The sequence below is a fragment of the Pteropus alecto genome, unplaced genomic scaffold (genome assembly GCF_000325575.1).
Source record: "Pteropus alecto unplaced genomic scaffold, ASM32557v1 scaffold79, whole genome shotgun sequence".
Classification (NCBI taxonomy): Eukaryota; Metazoa; Chordata; class Mammalia; order Chiroptera; family Pteropodidae; genus Pteropus; species Pteropus alecto.
In genome coordinates this window covers 8,433,464-8,452,648 of record NW_006494612.1, presented here as the reverse complement: position 1 = coordinate 8,452,648, position 19,185 = coordinate 8,433,464, and the positions used below count along the sequence as shown (strand labels likewise).

The following is a 19,185-nucleotide window of genomic DNA, read 5'->3' as shown; positions in this document are numbered from 1 at the left end:
ACTAAGAATGATTTATAAGTATACATCTATTTCCTTTTCATTCTCTCAGTACTCAGGAACTAAATATGTCATAATGTGTCATATATCTGTATATCTTGTTTCCTTGTGCCATAGTGCCCCTTCCTTCTATATATCTTGGCTGTTGTGAACCTAGTTTAATTCTTACTATCTCTTTTGAGATCAAGGTTAACCATGGGCATAGGCAACCAGCTGTTGTATCTTTTAGAACTTACTAAAATACTTTCCAAGGTTATGGATGTTCTGTGTACTTAAGGAGTTTTTTTGTTTGTTTGTTTGTTTAAGTCATAAAGCAATTGAAATTAATTAAACTTAAAAAATTTAAAAATATCATATATTTGAGAAACGCCTAGAAAATTTAAGTCCATGTTTTAATAAAAGCAAATACCTTATATTTTGATAGCTATTGGTTTCTTATTAATAGAGCAGAGATAGTTCACAAATAATAATGGTAAAATGTTTTTTCACATGACATTTTACCTTGGATAAAATGATAAATTATATTTTTAAATTGCAAATGCTAGATTACTACTATGATGTATATGTTTTATGGTTACATCAAACAAAATAAAGTACTTGTAAGAAATATTTTTTTATAAAGAAAAGCTTTTACTAATGCCCAGAATGGATTGACATTAAATCCATCTTTCACAGTTAATGTTGGAGAAGATTGTCCAGTGTTTGATGGACTCTTTGAGTTTTGTCAGCTCTCAACTGGTGGCTCAGTTGGTAAGTGTCCTGATTCAATCAGACTTAAGAAGGTGATTTAAATTTGGTCTGTGTCCTTTAAATTTATGTTTAAAACAAAAGTTTTGGTGGTGGTAGATTTTGATAACAAAGTAGTGTGTTTATAGTAGAGTACAATTGTCATTAACCCCCCCTCATGCTTTATGATCATAATATTTGAACTTTTTTTACTTTTTAGTTGTTTACTTCCATTGCATTTTCACTTAGAGACTTTTTTTCATCTCATCTAGCTATCATTGTATATATTCTTATTTAATCTGATCACAACTATAGGAAAATATTTAAGGAAAAACTGTTATTAGAGCCCTAGACAGTGATCTTTCTCTTTTATAATTTTAAACTCTTTGTCTTACACATGGCATGCTCTTTCCTGTCGGGCTTTTGTCTAGTTACACTAATTTTTAAAGTTAAACATTTTCAGAGTTTTTCCAATCTTGTTTCTTAGCTGGGGCTGTCAAGTTAAACAGACAACAGACTGATATGGCTGTTAACTGGGCTGGAGGATTACATCATGCTAAGAAATCCGAAGCATCAGGATTCTGTTATGTTAATGATATTGTGCTTGCCATCCTTGAATTACTAAAGTAAGTTAATTTGTATTGATATTTTTCCTGTGAAAAAGCATTTTAATTAAAACAACAAAAACCTATGTCTTTTTAATCAAGTAAACAGTAGGTTGAAAATAGTTAATGGTGAATCTTCAGTGGATTCATTACAAATCATAATAGGAAATTCAACCAATCCTTGGACCATTAAGAATGAGAACTGCATATAAAATGTCTAAAACTGCCATTAGATGCTCTTTTAAAAATATTAGAAATAGTTTGGCAATTTAGATTTGAGTTACAGTTTCAACTAATGGAATTTTATGTTCTAACATTTTGTAAATTTTAACTTTTGAAGGCAAATATTTGAAACATGTCAAAGGAAATTTGGTTTTGGTTACCTGTTGAATTAAATGAAGATTACTGCCTAGCTTCCAGGTAGAATGGGGCTCTTTGTTCTCTAAAAAGGGATATTATTATTATTATCTCTAAGTTGCTGAAAGAATTAGTTTTAAAGTTATCCTTGACTCCAGCTTGAGAGAGATCTGTAGAGGTACTTGTGAATTTGGAGTTACAAAGTTAGATATTTTTTACTACCATCAGCTGTTACATCTTAGCAGATTTCACTTCAGATTGTAGTGAATTAGTGTTTTCTCACTTTTGCCTGTAGTTATTCCATGCATACTATTTAGAGGGGCTGATTTTTCAGTCACTTAAAATTTTGATTGACTCCTCAAATGAACAACTGGGCTGTTTCAGTTGACTAATCAAGAGCTAACAAGGAAAATCACTTGTTTTTAATTCACTATTGATGTTAGTTCTTGTGTCTTCATCTAACAGCAATTCTTGCCCACATGCTAATAGTCTTAAAACAAGTTTAGTTTAATTTCTCTGGACACATTTCTTCAACTGGTGCAGTCAAATGTGGTTTAATTGACTGTTGGTTTAACAGCTTATCGCCTTCTCAGAAACTTTTTGCTCACAGCTTTATTTTTATAAAGAAATTCTGCTATGATGAGACATTCTGTTTATTTTCTAAGGTTTCTGAATGTTGCTTTCTTAGGATTTGAGAGTGTTTTATGAGTGTTGAGTCTGGTAATGTCAGTTTATATTGTATTCTTTTAACAGTTGTGGTATCATTATAAAATAAATAACTGTACTCTGCCATCTAATTCAGTAATAATCCCCACTTCACTGTGTCTTAAAAGGGTGACATTTAAAGCTCTTTTTCCTTTTGTTTTGACAAGGTTATGCACTGGTAATAAGATGTCATGGTTTATGATACATGTGACTTTTAAAATGCATCTGAGTTATAACTGCATTACTGTGATTTGTAATGCTCCAAGCAGCACTATGAAGTGATAAGAGTACCACATGTGGTTTCTGTCTCGACACCTCGGCACTGAAATTGAAGCACAAAAGAAGCCGTAGACAGTTTGTAAACAAATGAGCATGGCCATGTTTCAATAATACTTTATCTTTTGGACATAGAAATTTTAATTTCACTTAATCATCACATATCACAAGATATTCTTCTTTAGATTTTTTTTTGCAGTCATTTAAAAATGTAAAAACTATTCTTATCTCAAAGGCTATACAAGAAGAGACTATTGGCCATATTTAGTCTATAGACCATAGATTGCCGAACCCTATTTTATAATATTGAAGATTTACTAGAGAGATGTTTTAAAATAACAGTCTTAAATATGGCATAATCTTCTGTTGTTAATATATAGAAACACATACTATGTTTTTAAAGCACATTGAATAGGACATATTTCACAGAAAGAGTAAGTGAATTTTCTCCCCTCCCTTTAGATTGGACCTAAAGGGAGGATTTAAAGGTCTGAGGCTCAAACTGTAAATTCAGATGTTTGAATGGTCTCTTAGATTAGAAGTAAAGTAAGAAAGGAGAGTTAGATGCAAGCACTCATAAATAAGGTTCCTGAATCTGTGGTGGTTCATCTCATCTTAAAACCTTTAAAAAGCTTATTTACTGCCTTTTTTTTTTCTCCAGATATCATCAGAGAGTCTTATATATTGATATCGATATCCATCATGGTGATGGTGTTGAAGAAGCTTTTTATACAACAGATCGTGTAATGACTGTATCATTCCATAAGTATGGGGAATACTTCCCTGGAACAGGAGACTTGAGGGTAATACTGAATTCTGTCTGAATAAATATGAGATTAACCTAGGAGGCTAGTAACCATGTACCCCGAACTAGTATTTTTCCTGAGTCATTAATTTGGAGCTTCTATGCAGAATTGAGTCATTTTATAACATGTGCTTGAATTCACTTTTGTTGACTATAAGCAAAAGTTTAATGAGAAATTATATAACTTTCTTTTGCTCGGCTATTTTCTTTAGTTGAATAAATATTTTTGAAAATCCACAAAGCATGTTCAGTTTGAACCTTCAGAACCTACTTGCTGGTAGCATACGTTGGTATTGACTAGAAAGATTGGTGGATTAAAATAATTGACAAAGTCTTTTTCAGATTCTTGCGCTGCCCTCCTTTTACAATTGGTCTTGATTTAATAGGGCTAAGTTTTAATCTCCTTTTTTTCTTAGGCTTATGATATTTGTAGTAGGTACCTTTTGAGGAGAGAAAGAATACCATAGCTTATCCCTGCCTGCCTATTACATTAATTAAGTGCCTTTATTTCTTTTTCTGTTATCTTTTTCCGTTTGATGCTTTGTATTTTATAAATGTAAACAGCACTGGTCAAATCCTGTTTCTACAAATTTCTTGAAGTTTTTTTGCTTCACTAGAGGGAATTTTTTGTTTTTGTTTTGAACAAAGCACATGCATATTGAAGTTTAGAAATTTAAATGGCCGTTTTTAATTTAGCTTGGATTATATTAGAGATTTCTCTTAGCATGGCATTCAATATTAGTTCTAAGCTATTTCGCTAAGATTATTTTTCAAATCTGTAGTATGTTGTATAGTTTATTTAGCAACCAAAAGTTTAGTGGCCTTATTTTTCAGATGCGACATTTCTTTACTTGACCATAAGGTGATCCTCTTCCAATAATAGTTATGACAGTGAAATCGTTATTTATAAATGGGTAGGAGGTCAGTTGTTTAATTTATTTCAGTTTAAATTATGTGGCTTTTAAAATTGCAAATTTATATTTTCAGGTCATTTCCAGTTAGCTTCTTCGATGTCTTTCCCCACTCGGTATTATCTTAAATACTGATGATTCTCAAAGTATGGTCATTAAACTAGTAAAGTCATCATCAGCCTGGAACTTGTTAGAAGCGCATATTCTCAGGCCCATAAACTCTGAGTTATTCTGCACCCTGAAGTTCAAGAACTACAGCTTTAAACCAGTAGAATTCATTTGTCTGTAATCATTGTACCCCAGTGAAAATTAAGCAAAAGCTTTCCCAGCTGTAAGCATAAGAAAGGATTGTTGTATAATCCTGATTAATCTTAGAAATATCAATGGAAGTCTCTCGATTTCTGATAGTATTCTTATGATTGTTTGAAGTTGTTGGAAAATATTGGAGAATACGTATTTTAAAAAGATTGGAGAATGACTCAACATCTCTTCCTCACTAAGATTTTATACTACTATATGAAATGTCATCTTAATTTTTTTTCCTTTTTTCCTATCTATATGATATTATATAGATATTGCCTAATTTTGGAAGGAAATTATTATATGTATAGTCGTATCTGAACTTTTGTGAAATTTGTGTATATGTTTGGATACTTTTCCTTTTCTACCTGGCAATTCATTCTAAATCAGAAAAGAAGGCTGCTCTGAGCTTAGACCATTGTTAAAACGCTGCTTGCATGTATTAAGTAGTCTAGGTGGAAGAGAAAAAAAGCTATGATAAGGTAGCAGTTGTGAAGTAAGAAATGAAAGGGATAAAGCTTGGTCCAATAAGGGCAACAACTTTGAGTTGCCAGCATAGAGTGGTAAAAGTGTGTATCAACTTTCTGTTCTTAGTGTCAGTGTGTATTCCAACTTTGTTTTTAGTTTATCCAGATTTATGTAGTTTGTATTTAGTTATATATAAAAACTTAGGTTACTTTAAGAAAAATTGTGAGGTATAATTCCACTTGCTTTTTTTAAATCAAAAATCAAGTTATAATAATTCTGATATTGAAAGGTAAGCTGTGCTGTCTAAAAAATTAATTCAAGCTAGGATTCCATGAGAGAAAAGGGAAGAGTTTGTACAAGCATTAATAATCTTAAAGATTCATATTTATTGAGACATTGTAATTTAAAACACATAAGCATCAGTTACCCCTAATCCTTTGGTGTTGTAATTAAAGCACTCTTTGTAGAAACGTCTGTCCCATCTCTTCTAGGAATATATACATATACATGTGTGTATCCTGAGTGAGTGATGAGTGTGTGTGTGTGTGTGTGTCTGGAATCCAGCCCTCAACTTCTCTCCTTTGCTACTTTTGGGAGGTGTAGTACATGCCTAGAGTGGTACTTACTCAACAAGTAGGAACAAAATTTATTTCAAGCCCATTTAAAGAACAGGTTACAGTGCTTTAGTCTGAAGCTTTAAAAGAACTTACTAGAATTAAATGAACTTTTAATAAGTTCAAGAAAGTCTGGGCTTTTCTTTCATGCCATATTGTAAGCCACAAGAACAACTCTGCATTACAGAGACAATTGTCTAGGAGTCTTTGGCTCAGAATATGTTTCCTACAACTTTACTCTTAAAATTGTCTTTTATATTCTGCTTATGATGAATTTCTTGGGTTATGTAATGTTTAACTTCATATTACCTTTAATTGTTTATTAAAATAATGGTTACAGATTAATTGGAACTAGTTCTTTTCAGCTTTGTAAATAGTCCATATATGTTAAAATATGCACTGATTCTGTATTTCTTTCTCAGCTTACATGGTAAACTCAAAATTGGTTCTTGTTATCTGGTCTTTTAATCTTTTAAAAATATTTTAACAAATATGTCATGAAATATTCTCTAAGATCTATTTAACTCTGTATTTTAGGATATTGGTGCAGGAAAAGGCAAATACTACGCTGTCAATTTTCCAATGAGAGATGGTATAGATGATGAGTCTTATGGGCAGATATTTAAGCCTGTAAGTATTAATATTTTTTAAATCAATAAATTCTAAAATGTTCTTTGAGATAATAACATTTGTTATCTTATACATAGATTATCTCAAAAGTGATGGAGATGTATCAACCTAGTGCTGTAGTGTTACAGTGTGGTGCAGACTCACTCTCTGGTGATAGACTTGGTTGCTTTAATCTGACAGTCAAAGGTAAGCAATTTTAAAGAGTGCTATTCTCAGAAAACCATGTATATATGTATTTGGAATTGACATGTATTAACTACAGTTAATCTTGTTTTGGTAAGGTCTTGTTTATTTTGTCAAGTTTACATATACATTCATACGTGATTAGTTTTATAAGGCTTGTCACATTCCCAACAAGGGCAACTATTTTCATTGTTTGGTTGATTTTTTTTAAGTGTGTTTATCTTCCCCAAATAACGTACTAACTTTGTTACTTTTAATTTTTCATTTTGGCCTTGTATATTCACTTCCCATTGTGAAAGAAGAGGAATTTAGCTCTCTTTCACCAGTTTATCTCCAATGCATGCGTACACTCTAATACCTCCATTTTTACAATTTAAATCTGATGTCTGTCCCAGAATTTCGTATGTGATATTCAGTCTTTATAGCATCATGAACAACATTAAAGTACGTTTCAGCTTACCCAGTGTGTTGTATAACTTGTTCTTCTTGTCTAAGTTTTCCATTTACCTAGTTTTCTCTTTATGTATTTCTAAAGAACCAGTGTCTCTATAGCTTCGTTATGTTCAAGTACATCCAGTAATCTGTCTGTTTTACCTTATTGAAAACCAGACTTCTGACTTGGTCCTGTTTGGATGAGTACCCTCTATCGACCTTCTAGAACATAGAGCTTACTCTGCTTCTCTGTTGTATTGGCTTCCCAATTGCCGTTTCCTGTGTCTTTTTCTTAATTTTGTCTCTTTTGGTGAAGCACATTTTCAAGTAGCTTCCTGAGAAAATGAGTGTGAGAGATTGAGTGCTGCACTGAATACTTAAATTTGATAAATGTTGAAATAAACATATGCTAGAAGCCCAGACCAAAGTAAAAAATCACCACTATGAAATAAACTAGGGGATAAAAATAAATTTAAAATTATATTTAATAAGTTCTTAAAAATGTATTATATGTGGATCAGTAGTGATTTATCATGAATATTGTACATGATTTTTGGAGTTGTTTTCCTTGTAATTTTTAGGTAGCACGTTGATCTGCTTTGAATTATCCCATAGACATAAAGAATTCTCCAATAGAACTTTTTCCAGAAAGACTGTTGGCCTAAATAGAATTAAATAACTAAATATAGATATTAAAGGCTATTTTATTTAATGTTATAATTACTACTATATTAAGGCAGCATTAGAATTATTCCGCTTTTATTAAGTTGAACCATATGAAATTAATTGCCTCTTTTAATAGATCGACAATGGCCAAATAGCAGTTTCATATTGTTGAATTACATATGTTGATAATCATCAATTTCCTCCTATGATAATAAATCTTAATTATATTTTGACTGATAGAATTTCAGTTATATAAAACATAAGGATATTTGTAATTCCAAATCTTAAACTTGATTGTAAGCTTTCTCCACTGCCATGTTCTTGTCAGATCTCTCTGGTCTGTTGAAGTCAGTTACCTCTTGTTCATTTCCTTCCTGCCCTCATTTATATTGTTACTGCTGTGTTCTATCTTATTCTTCATTTTTATAGATTTTAGCCTTTTAAAAAATCCCCATGTAGTCATTTTTATTAGGTTTTGAGATGTAGGAAAAGTAAATTTGTTTAACCAACTGTCTTAGAAGTCTGTAAGTTAACTTCTTGTTTTGCTTTTAAAAACTCCCAAATGGTTTTTTTCTATAAGAAAGTCACATTCTTCTAGTAGCATTAATAAAAATTGGGTCGTGAATCATACAGTGCAACTATTGAACAATAAATGAAAATACGATATACAATTACATTTAAAAAATCACTATTAAAAATTAACTCAGAGGGAATTGGAAAGAAATATTAAAAATAACTGGATGATGGAGTTTTAGGTATTTTTTTCTTTGTACTTTTTGAGTTTTCCAAATATTCTTTAACAAGCATGGATTTTTTTCTATAATTTCTTTTCTTTCTTTAAAGATTGACTTATGTGCCTGAATGATAACATTCTAAGAAGTAACTGGTAACTTGTAATTTTTTATTGAGTTATGAAATTTAGCCAAAGCAAAACTACTTTTTATATTAAGTTTACTTTGTATTCAAATTTCTACATGTAGAAATTCGTCAAAGTTGTTTTTAATAGTAATAGATACTGATTCTATAATCTAAGAAAGTTATTCGTAATATCATTACCTAAAGATAACCTGTAGTTAAACTTTGTCACGTAGTTTTCCATGCTATTTCTGTACATGTCTATAGGGACAGGCAGTGACAAAAAATTGATTTAGATTATGCATAATTTTACATTGTTACCTTCCCCCCATGAAACTTCATTTGAACATAACATCTTCATATAACATCTTTCTAGCTAATAAAAATGTGTTATATTAATATTTCATTCTTAATATAGTTGTATATTTGTCTTTTCTATCAGGGACACTTGGCTGATGAAATCGCTGGTTATCTCTTACCTGTGTTTTATATATCATTGTGTGAAAGATATTTTATAAAAAGTTTTAGACTAGAAATTTCTTGAAATTTTTACATATTATTTGGTTTTAAAATATTTAGAAAGCCATTTTAGTTGAGTAAGATTTTGTTTGTGTTTATTTTTTAAAAATTTATTTTCAAACTGTTACAATGCAGACTTATTATTACCCAAATCACCTTTGTCTTAGGTCATGCTAAATGTGTAGAAGTTGTAAAAACTTTCAATTTACCATTGCTGATGCTTGGAGGAGGTGGATACACAATCCGTAATGTTGCTCGATGTTGGACATATGAGACTGCAGTTGCCCTTGATTGTGAGATTCCCAATGGTAAGTGTTTTTATTATGATCTCTTTTTTTGGATAAGTCGTCATTATGTAGAAATAGATGGATCGATGATTACAATCCAAAACCATGTAAATAGGAGAACAGTCAATTAATGAATTCACTGTGTGTTCACTTTTAAACATTTTCTTTAGAAATATTTCTCACTTGAATCTGGATTTTGGGGCATGGATTTGTGTGAAAACTGAACTTTTAATATGTAACTTTATTTCATTGTTTTTAACAGAATTGCCATATAATGATTACTTTGAGTATTTTGGACCAGACTTCAAATTGCATATTAGTCCTTCAAACATGACAAACCAGAACACTCCAGAATACATGGAAAAGATAAAGTAAGATATCATTGAATTGACTTGATAAACATTTCATCTTAATACAGCTTTAGGAACCTTTAGAAGGCCAAGTTCACTAGGTCATTTTAGCCCTGTACATAAGATATTTCCTTTGTCTTTTTCAAAAGCATTGAAACCTTAAGAGTATTGATTTTTTTAAGACTATGGAAAATACATGGGCTTTATGGCTCAAAAATATTAACATTTTTCTATCAGTTAAAATCAGTTTTTAAATTGCAGGGGGCACTATAAATTTTACACTTCATTGTTTTACATGAAAGTGAAATGTATTTTCATTAAAACTTTTTAATAAAGCTTTGTCTCCAAGAACGAAGTGCTTAGAGAGACAGTGTAGTACACAGACCTGAGTTTCTGCCATCTCTCTACCACATACTAGCTTTGTGACATTTGGCAAGTTAATTTGCCTTTCTGCTTATATTTCTTTATCAATGAAATGGTACCTACATTGTAAAGTTTGAGGATTAAATGAGTTAATAATTTGTAAAGTAACAGTGCTCAGTACATTTTACTTTAATTCATAGGTTAAACTAGATAAAGGAAATTTTGTACCTAACGCTTCCCCTTATATTTAAAAGGAACTTGAAAGAAAATGAGTTTTGTCTAATAACTTTGCATATGTAATTTAGACAGCGTTTATTTGAAAATTTACGCATGTTACCTCATGCACCTGGTGTCCAAATGCAAGCTATTCCAGAAGATGCTGTTCATGAAGATAGTGGAGATGAAGACGGAGAAGATCCAGACAAGAGAATTTCTAGTAAGATAGTGTCTCGATGTGTATTCCGTTAGTTTTTTCTGATTTATTAAAATAACTGAATCTTACAAACTGAAGATTTTAGTTGCCCAAGAACTTCACAATGGGTCATGTTTCATGAGCACATTATTACTTTTGTCTCCTTTTTCCATTTTTAATCTTACATAGATTTAACTTCCTTATGTCTCGAAGCTTGATTGGAGCGTCAGCAATTTCCATTTATATGACTACATATATGATCGGCAGTTTCCACAAATTTAACCGCTTATGTATATTTGGGAATAAATTGGAAAATAACCCATTTATTTAAAGCAGAGTATGTTACGTAACCTGAAACATCTTCCTTTTGATTCTATAGCCTCTTATTCCACTTAATTTAATTTACTAGATCTATAGCATAATAGTATGTCATAGTATAGACATTCTAATATACTTGGTATTAATAGTGTTTTTAATTTTGTCTACTTCCTCTCTCAGCTCTGAAATAAAAGTTTACTTTTTAGATAAAGACATCATCCCCACCTCCTATTAGAAAAAGTTTTTTCCCTCCAAAGTTCCTTTTAGGAGATCCCCAAATGTTTCTCATGTTTCTTTGAATTATTGCTAGATCAGAGCTAAATTTTCATATTTAGCAAGCTATGCATTTTGTTCTAACCTTAAATTTTTAAGTATGTCATCCTATCCCTTTAATTGTAGTGACTGGTTAGTGCATTTGTACAAGAGTACACTAACAATTATAAAACCTATGACTACTTTTGTCAAAACATTAAAATTTTTATATAAATCAGTTCGAGCATCAGACAAACGGATAGCTTGTGATGAAGAATTCTCAGATTCAGAGGATGAAGGAGAAGGAGGTCGTAGAAATGTGGCTGATCATAAGAAAGGAGCAAAGAAAGCTAGAATTGAGGAAGACAAGAAAGAAACAGAGGACAAAAAAGCAGGTAAGATTTATTTTTTTGGTAAATGGTTTTTAAATTGTAAGTTTTTAGAAGTGAACTGTACTGCGGTTAGTAGATTCTGAAGTTAATAATACAAGTATTGGAGGAGTGGGTACGTTAGATAGGTGACTTTTTTTTCCACGTAGGTGGTGCTTAGCTTTTAACTATGTTTTATTCAGAGCTCTTCAACTGTGATTTGTCACATTAGTCACATGTGTTTTATAATATAGGAAACCTTATTACCTTCTCAATTTAACATAGCCAACATTGTAGTATGATACAGTTTGGGTAAGAGAAGACAGTGGTTATAGATTCATTTATAGTCTGAGCAGAGCTGAAATTAAAGGTAATTTTTAACTTCCTAAAGTTTATTTGCTGGGAATAAAATATAAACGAAGAATTAGATTATCCTTGGACCAGTCTAAGCATTTTGAAAAAGCTCAGAGAGTAGACTTTCTTCAAAAATTGTTTCAAGTAAACATAAAAACTGAAGAAAGATAGGAAGTGATTTGGGAACTGGCTTGGGGAGGAGATAATACTTTCTTATGTCTTTAAAAATGCTATGTCAGCTTGTATATTGAGAAAATAGATGCTTTAGGGCATTGAATTTGCTACAGGAACCTGTTATCTTTATCTGAGTTCCCAGAGCACTTACATATACATACCTTAGTCATTTTATTTAACACATCATAATATAGCACCTTATAGGATTTTACATAATCTTCCTGCTAGATGGAGCTGCTCATGGCTAGGGAATGAAGTATCTTAAATATCTGTATTCTCAACACTTTGTGCATTTCCTGATAGGTACCTAATAGCCATATACAAGTAATGGTGATGAGCGTAAGTTTAGTTGGCCAGTTAATTTTGACCCTGTAGCATGTGGAAAACTAATTGAGAGATACTAGTCCAGCATCCTTTTCCTATATCTATTAACATTGAAATTATGTGAGTAAGCTGGCTCTTGGGTTCTTTTTTCTTTTTACTAGAGTTAGGAATCCATAGCATATCTTGACGCATCTAGTTCTGTTCTTTTACTCGTGGATCCACTTCTCTATAGGCTACCATTCTCTACCATTTTCTAATTTTAACTTCCCAATGTATTATATTACAATGATGGCTCCAGTCTGTTCTTACGTACTGATAAACATCCAGAAATTCTTTCTATGATTAAGGTAAGGAGGACTCAGGCTTTAGCTATAGGATATTTGTAGTGTTTTTCTTGCTTCTCACTGTCAGTAGTATCTTCCTGTCTGTCCTTGTTTGGTGTTTCTTCTCATTTTCAAATCTTTCTTTGCTTTTTTCTTCGCTTTTTCTTCCAAACAGGAAAGTGTAGGTTAGTATGTTAGTTGTCTTACATTGCTGTTTTAGCTAAAAATTCACGTGCCTTTTGATCTGGCTTAATAGCCTGGTGGTAGATTAATGTCACAGTTTTTAGCTCAGTACTTGTGTAACTGATATTGATACTTTTAAAAAGCTTTTTTATTTAGTGATAAGATTCTTTTCATAGGGCCTTGAAACTTAAAATCCCTAGGCCTACAGATGAAAGAAATATTACCATAGAAAACTTTTTATAAAATCTATATAGTTTAAAATCTAAAGTTAGAGCCATTCCTTTTTCTTTCCCAATCCTATTTTCATACTTAAGTTTACATATCTAAAATTAAGCCAGAAGTCAAAACAAATCTCATGATATCCATGTTGTCGCATGTTTGTATTATAGCCTAAAATGTCTATATAGAATACTTAACAACAGTATTTATAATTCACTATATCTTTATTATTAGATCATTGCCTCACAACTTTGGTTCATTTGCTTAAGGAAAATGTTGAGCACATTTGGGCAAATTTGTTTTAGCAATCTTGAATTTATAGTGTTATTCCTATTTCACTAACTTTTATTAAAATATTAAAGTTTCATTATTTATAATAAGGATTAAAAGTTAATGGTATAAACAATAGGATTTATCCTGCTGTGTCTCTTGGCTCATCTTATCTAATTCTCCAACTCTTCTAACAAAACTCCAGCCACATTGGTTTTTCAGTTCTTCCTACCTACCTGCTAATTCCCTTTTGCCTCAGAGTCCCTTTATGTTTTTCCTCTGCTCATGATATTTCTCCTCTTTTCTACCCAAAAGCTATTCATTCTTCAGGACACCTTTCAAATGCCACTTCTTTGTGATAGCCTTCCCTAATCTCCCAGTGCTGTGGTCATGTCTGCAGGCTTAACTTCACAGCCCATATTTCAGCTGTAATACTGTGATCCCAAAGAAGCAAAACTTCCAAAAGGACAAGGACTATCTGTGTTGTTGACACCATGAACCTCTGTCAGTTTGCACAGTACCTAATATAAATCTTATTGTTAATGAATTCATAAATAGTAAGATTGTATATGACAGCTTTTTTATATTTTAAGTAAGGTATATTTTTAAATGTTTTATTTCAAAATAGGTTTTAATCTCTTCTAATTTTTGGTTTTAGATGTTAAAGAGGAAGATAAATCCAAGGATAATAGTGGAGAAAAAACAGATACCAAAGGGTAAATTACATTCCTTATCTAGTAATTTTTATATACTATAAAAATAAACACATTTACTTGGAGGGTATGTATTCTTTTGAGAAGTACTGGACTGAACCTGCGAATATCAATAAGTTGTATAAGATGCTTTGAATTTTATTCTGTATTGATGCAGCTTATTCCATCTTAACCATCAGTTTATATGTTATCTCTTTGGCAGCTCGTCATTTATGTAGTTTACTTTAAAATCACAAAGACTAATAATAAGTATCGTAACAATATAAATCAATTTGTATTTTATGTAATTTGAGACCTTTTTGCTATTAATTTTTATATAGGCACTCATGATCTTTCACCTTGCTCTTATTTCTGTATACATGATATTTTACCGTTGTTAGATGAGTAAATATAAGAAACACTAGGCTAGTGTAACACAGTTAAAAAACTGTTATTGAGGTTTTTATTGTCAGAGAGCATTTAAATACTTGACCACACATAATTTTGTTCTAGCCTTTATAGGATAACTTTGAAAAGATTATAAGACCACTAGAAAGATTAAGGCAGTCATTACTCCAGAAATATTCACGGCATCATTAGCTCACATAGATCTTGGCATGAGCCTGCAGGACTTGATCAATAGATCAGTGCATTTAAACTGAAATTGTGCTATTTTTAATATGTCATATTTCTTTTTATAGAGCCAAATCAGAACAGCTCAGCAACCCTTGAATTTGCAAGTCTCACCAATTTCAGAACACACAAAAAAATAAGAAAATGTTGGAAAGGAAAAAAAAAATTTTTTTTTTTTTTTTTTTTTTTGAAGACTTCTGGCTTCATTTTATACTACTTTGGCATGGACTGTATTTATTTTCAAAATGGCTTTTTTGTTTTTGTTTTTTTTGGCAAGTTCTATTGTGAGTGTTCTAATTATGAAGCAAAATTTTTCTCCACCATGCTTTATGTGATAGTATTTAAAATTGATGTGAGTTATTATGTCAAAAAACTGATCTATTAAAGAAGCAATTGGCCTTTCTGAGCTGATTTTTCCATCTTTTGTAATTATCTTTATTAAAAAATTGTACTTGGATTGTCTTTTGTCTATTTATTATATCATAAAATCTTTCTAGAGGGTATAATGGCATCATTTCTGTAGAATTAGAATACATGAGAGGTAAAAGATACCGATTACATCTTCAAAGACATGTATTGTTTCTTTAGGAAAGAATAATAATCATTGTTTTTAATGCAATAGGAGTTATACCATATTGTCGTCCTCTATAGGTTAGCCAGTCAGTATAGGTAAAGATTGATGTTATAATCATTTATCTCTGAAATTAGTAGCACAGACTATACAGTTGAGATATAGGAATTAGCTTTGGGCTGAACTAGAGATTCCCCAAAATTGGAAATGGAAATTCTGAATTAAAAGAAGAAATCTATAATTGGGGAAGGAAACTGTTTGTAGCTTTCATACTGACATTTTTTTACTGGCCCCTACTATACACCCAGTAGACAAGGAATTAATTATATGGTTGTGTTTGACCAGAACTTTCCTGTATTAAGTTTATCTAAAGTAAAATTGCTATTAGACAAAACCTGGTTCTATTACTGAATTTATATAGCATTCAGATTCCACTTTTATATCAAATTTCTTAAAAAATAGTTTATCATTCAATTTGTTGAGTGTCTACCCAATTTAAGGCTTTGGGTATGCAACTAACCGAAAAATGCCTGCTCCCACACCTTAGTAGTAGTAAAAGCAGACAAATGAGATAATTTCTAAGACATAAAAAGAAAATAAAACATTTAGGAACTTGCCAAAATTAGTGAAATGTCTTTCTGCCAAGCCCAAATTGATTATTTTGAGATAATATTAGATCAGTCAGAAATGTTTCTGTATAAGCCCTGTGTTTGACAAATATTTCACTCTCACAAAAGCACCTCAACCATTCACCTACCTGGATTTAACAGATGTTTCACTTTTGCCATATTTGCTTCAAGTTTTTTCTTTAAATTATACAGAAATTGAAGCCCTCTTTATGCACTTTGCCATTTAATTCCCCTCTGCTCTTCAGAAGTAACCACTTTTAAAATATGCATATCTTATCCATGTTTTTACTCTTGCTGCGTATCTGTCAGCATGTCAACCTTTGTTAGGAGGAATTAACGGAACTCATTCCTTCATTGGGAGAATAGTGAGATATATTTAGTGTTTGTGAAACGTGTCACATATGTACATTTCTGTAACGTGCTCTACATTTATATGGTGATCTCCCCTCTTTTGAACAAGTATAGTTCATTTTAATAGCTACGTATTAATGTTCCGTCTTAAGACACTAGAAATCCACTTCATACTGTAGTGAACCTCCTTGGGCACATTTAGGTTTTGTTTTCTCACAAATAGAAGCATTTGTATAAAACGAACCTCAAGATAATCATGAAAAACCAATATATCTAAATAACCAGAGGATACGTTGGAAAAATGACCCCATTTACAATAGCAATAACAAATTTCCAGAAAAGTGTAAAGAAGCTATGGTTATGGTATATATAATGAGAAAGATCAGTGTAACAATAGAATGTCATGGTAGATACCTGAATACATTTTGAAATTAATACTGGATCAAAATATTTCATGTTGGTGAGGGAAGAGGTTATTCCTTATGTGATGTTGGGATAATGGGTAGCCAAATGGGAAAAAAAGTTTTCTGCTTTCCAACCAGAAGAATCAGATAAATTGGAACGGGGAGATAAAGCGCATTAACTACTAGAGTACAGAAGCCTTCCTAAGTACGTCACCAAACCCAAACTATAAAAGAAACAACTGATACCTTTGACTAAAAATTATGTAGGCTAACAAAGTGACAAATGGGGTTGAGAGTATGTGGAATTACAGCTCACAATTTAAAGATCAATATCTAAAGATAATACAAGAAGGTTTTTTTTAAGGCAAGGAAGATGTGAGCAGTTTATTATGAAATACAAATATTAAATATGAAAAGATCTTTAACCTTATGAAATGTGAATTAAAAGCTACGAAGATTATTTTTAACCTAATTTGTAAGCTTGTCATGTTACAAATTTTTAGGAAGTTGTCATTTATTGCAGTAGGGTATGTAAGTCAGTATAACCTCAAGCTTAATTGGGCATTCTTTATCAAAATTATAAGTACAAATCTGATTCAGAATTCCATTTTGGAAAATTTAACATATGTTGGAAGCTAAGCAGGGTCGGGCCTGGTTAGTACTTGGATGGGAGACTACTTAGGAAGACCAGGTGCTGTAGGCTTAAAAAATAAAAAGGGATTGTAAGCTGACAAGATCCTTGCAATCTGTGAGGTCAACCAAGGGTTGCCTCGCCTAAAAAAAAAAAAATTCAAAAAAATCGTTATGCAACACTTTAAAAGATTAACCTGAATGATAAAGGATGGTTGGGTCAAATACTTATAAAAATACAGCCATGCCAAGTATGAGAACTATGTATTATATGGAAAGGTCGTCAGAGTATTTCAAGTGAAAAAAGTAAAGAAATGAGACACATGACATACTACCTTTTGTGTAAAAAGAAAAAACAGAATTGCTTGTTTATATAAATAATATCTAGGAAAGATGATCGGCAATCTGGTACCGTTGGAGAATTGGCTACTTTCATAGGGATTTGAATGCTGGACCATGTGAAATAGAAAAGTTTTTAAAAATGCAAGCAGATAATTTCTGGTCAAAAGAATAGAAATTTTACACAACCTTGCAGCTTCCTTTTCCTAGTCTCAAATTATCTTTTTAGATGACTTGCAGATACATGCAGGTAAATGTTGCTGGTACAATAGTGACTATCCTAGCTTAATTTCTCATAATGAGAAGGAAAATTGCCATGTGTCTAAAAGCCCCAATACCAAAGATAAAATCATATAAATCTGGAAGAATCATGTGATCCTGATTGAGGTAAAGTAGGTATTAACTATTACTATCATGTCATTTTTTTAAAATAACACTTTGAGACCTCAACTTGGAAAAAAAAAATAGTCCTTTAATTAATGAAGGCATTCTGTGCTGTCTTTTTCTCATTTCCTCATGGTTATAATAATCTTAGTCCTGCCAAAGCTACTAGCATTCTGTCAATAGATGCTTTGAAGTTCCTACTTTGAAGTAATTTACCTGCATCTTCTGGGTTCTGTGTTTTCAGTAGAAATACTGCTGAAGCTTCTCTGATAAGTGGGATTCATAACACTTCCTATTTATGTTGTGATACAAATAACGGGTTTTCAAGTTTTTAAATGAAAACTTTGATTTGTATGTTATCACTAGTGAATGTCAGTAGCTTAAATCCCTTTTTCTTCACCATAATTTTGTGCATTAGTCTCTGTGCCTCAGTTGCTTCTTAATTTAAAATGAGGAAAATGGTAATAGTTCTTACAGGACTGTTGTGAGAACTGAATTAGTACATCGTTAGTGCTCAGTGTTAGCTCTGCTGCTGTTATAATGTCAGGTAAACAGAGATAGATGGAGCCAAAACGGTGCAGAGGCAAGTCTTAAATCTTCAAGTATTCTTTAGACATCAAATATGTTGCATTTGAGCCTTCTATTGCAGTTGCCTACAGATATCAAACTAAAGCTAATAAGACTTGGCAAATTTAGGGGGATCTTAATGCCTCAGTAATTTACTTCAAGATAATCTGTCAAGCAAAATGGTTGTGAATTGATTATGGTAAAAAAGACATTTGTTACTGACTATTCACATGAGTATCATTGTTAATGTGAAGAAATAATGCTCAGGAAATACAGTATTTAGAAGCTATTCAACAATCACTGCATTTCTCCACTTCACCACAAGATGGCAGATACTTCATTGTTGAAAGTTTTTTCTATTTGTGCGTTTTCTCCTGTCGCTTGATTCATTTAACAAGTTGAGGAACACATATTAACAGGTTCTTTCAAATGCAATATTGGATTCAACACTATATGAATTAAATTAAAATGTGGCGTACTGATTTGGGTTTTTCTTTAAGTAGAATAATTATAACATTAATTCCTGAGCTTTACATCCATAAAACACAGTAGAGTATCTTGTAGTAAATGGTTATTACTGACTTTTCTAGTCAAAAGCAAAATGGAAATTTTGGTTGGGGGCAGAATCATTCAATACAATGGAAAAGGAGAATTGAAGTTTATTTCTAGAAAATGCAGCTTAGTATAGTGAAGTTAATATGCAGAAGCATTCTATTCTTGTTCCACAACTTCTGTTACT

General features: G+C 31.6%; 1 protein-coding gene across 1 annotated transcript in view; it reads left to right on the top strand.

The window, feature by feature from the left end:
* Window positions 1–15,028, top strand: part of HDAC2 (histone deacetylase 2) — a 26,419-nt gene extending 11,391 nt beyond the window's left edge. The window contains exons 4-14 of the mRNA XM_006926095.3: window positions 673–747; window positions 1,211–1,349; window positions 3,328–3,469; window positions 6,302–6,394; window positions 6,472–6,580; window positions 9,217–9,357; window positions 9,599–9,707; window positions 10,355–10,485; window positions 11,271–11,426; window positions 13,905–13,962; window positions 14,640–15,028. Of these exons, the coding sequence (XP_006926157.1) occupies window positions 673–747; window positions 1,211–1,349; window positions 3,328–3,469; window positions 6,302–6,394; window positions 6,472–6,580; window positions 9,217–9,357; window positions 9,599–9,707; window positions 10,355–10,485; window positions 11,271–11,426; window positions 13,905–13,962; window positions 14,640–14,670 (1,184 nt within the window). The 3' untranslated portion in view covers window positions 14,671–15,028. The remainder of the gene's footprint in view (window positions 1–672; window positions 748–1,210; window positions 1,350–3,327; window positions 3,470–6,301; window positions 6,395–6,471; window positions 6,581–9,216; window positions 9,358–9,598; window positions 9,708–10,354; window positions 10,486–11,270; window positions 11,427–13,904; window positions 13,963–14,639) is intronic.
* The last annotated feature ends 4,157 nt before the right edge of the window (window positions 15,029–19,185 follow it).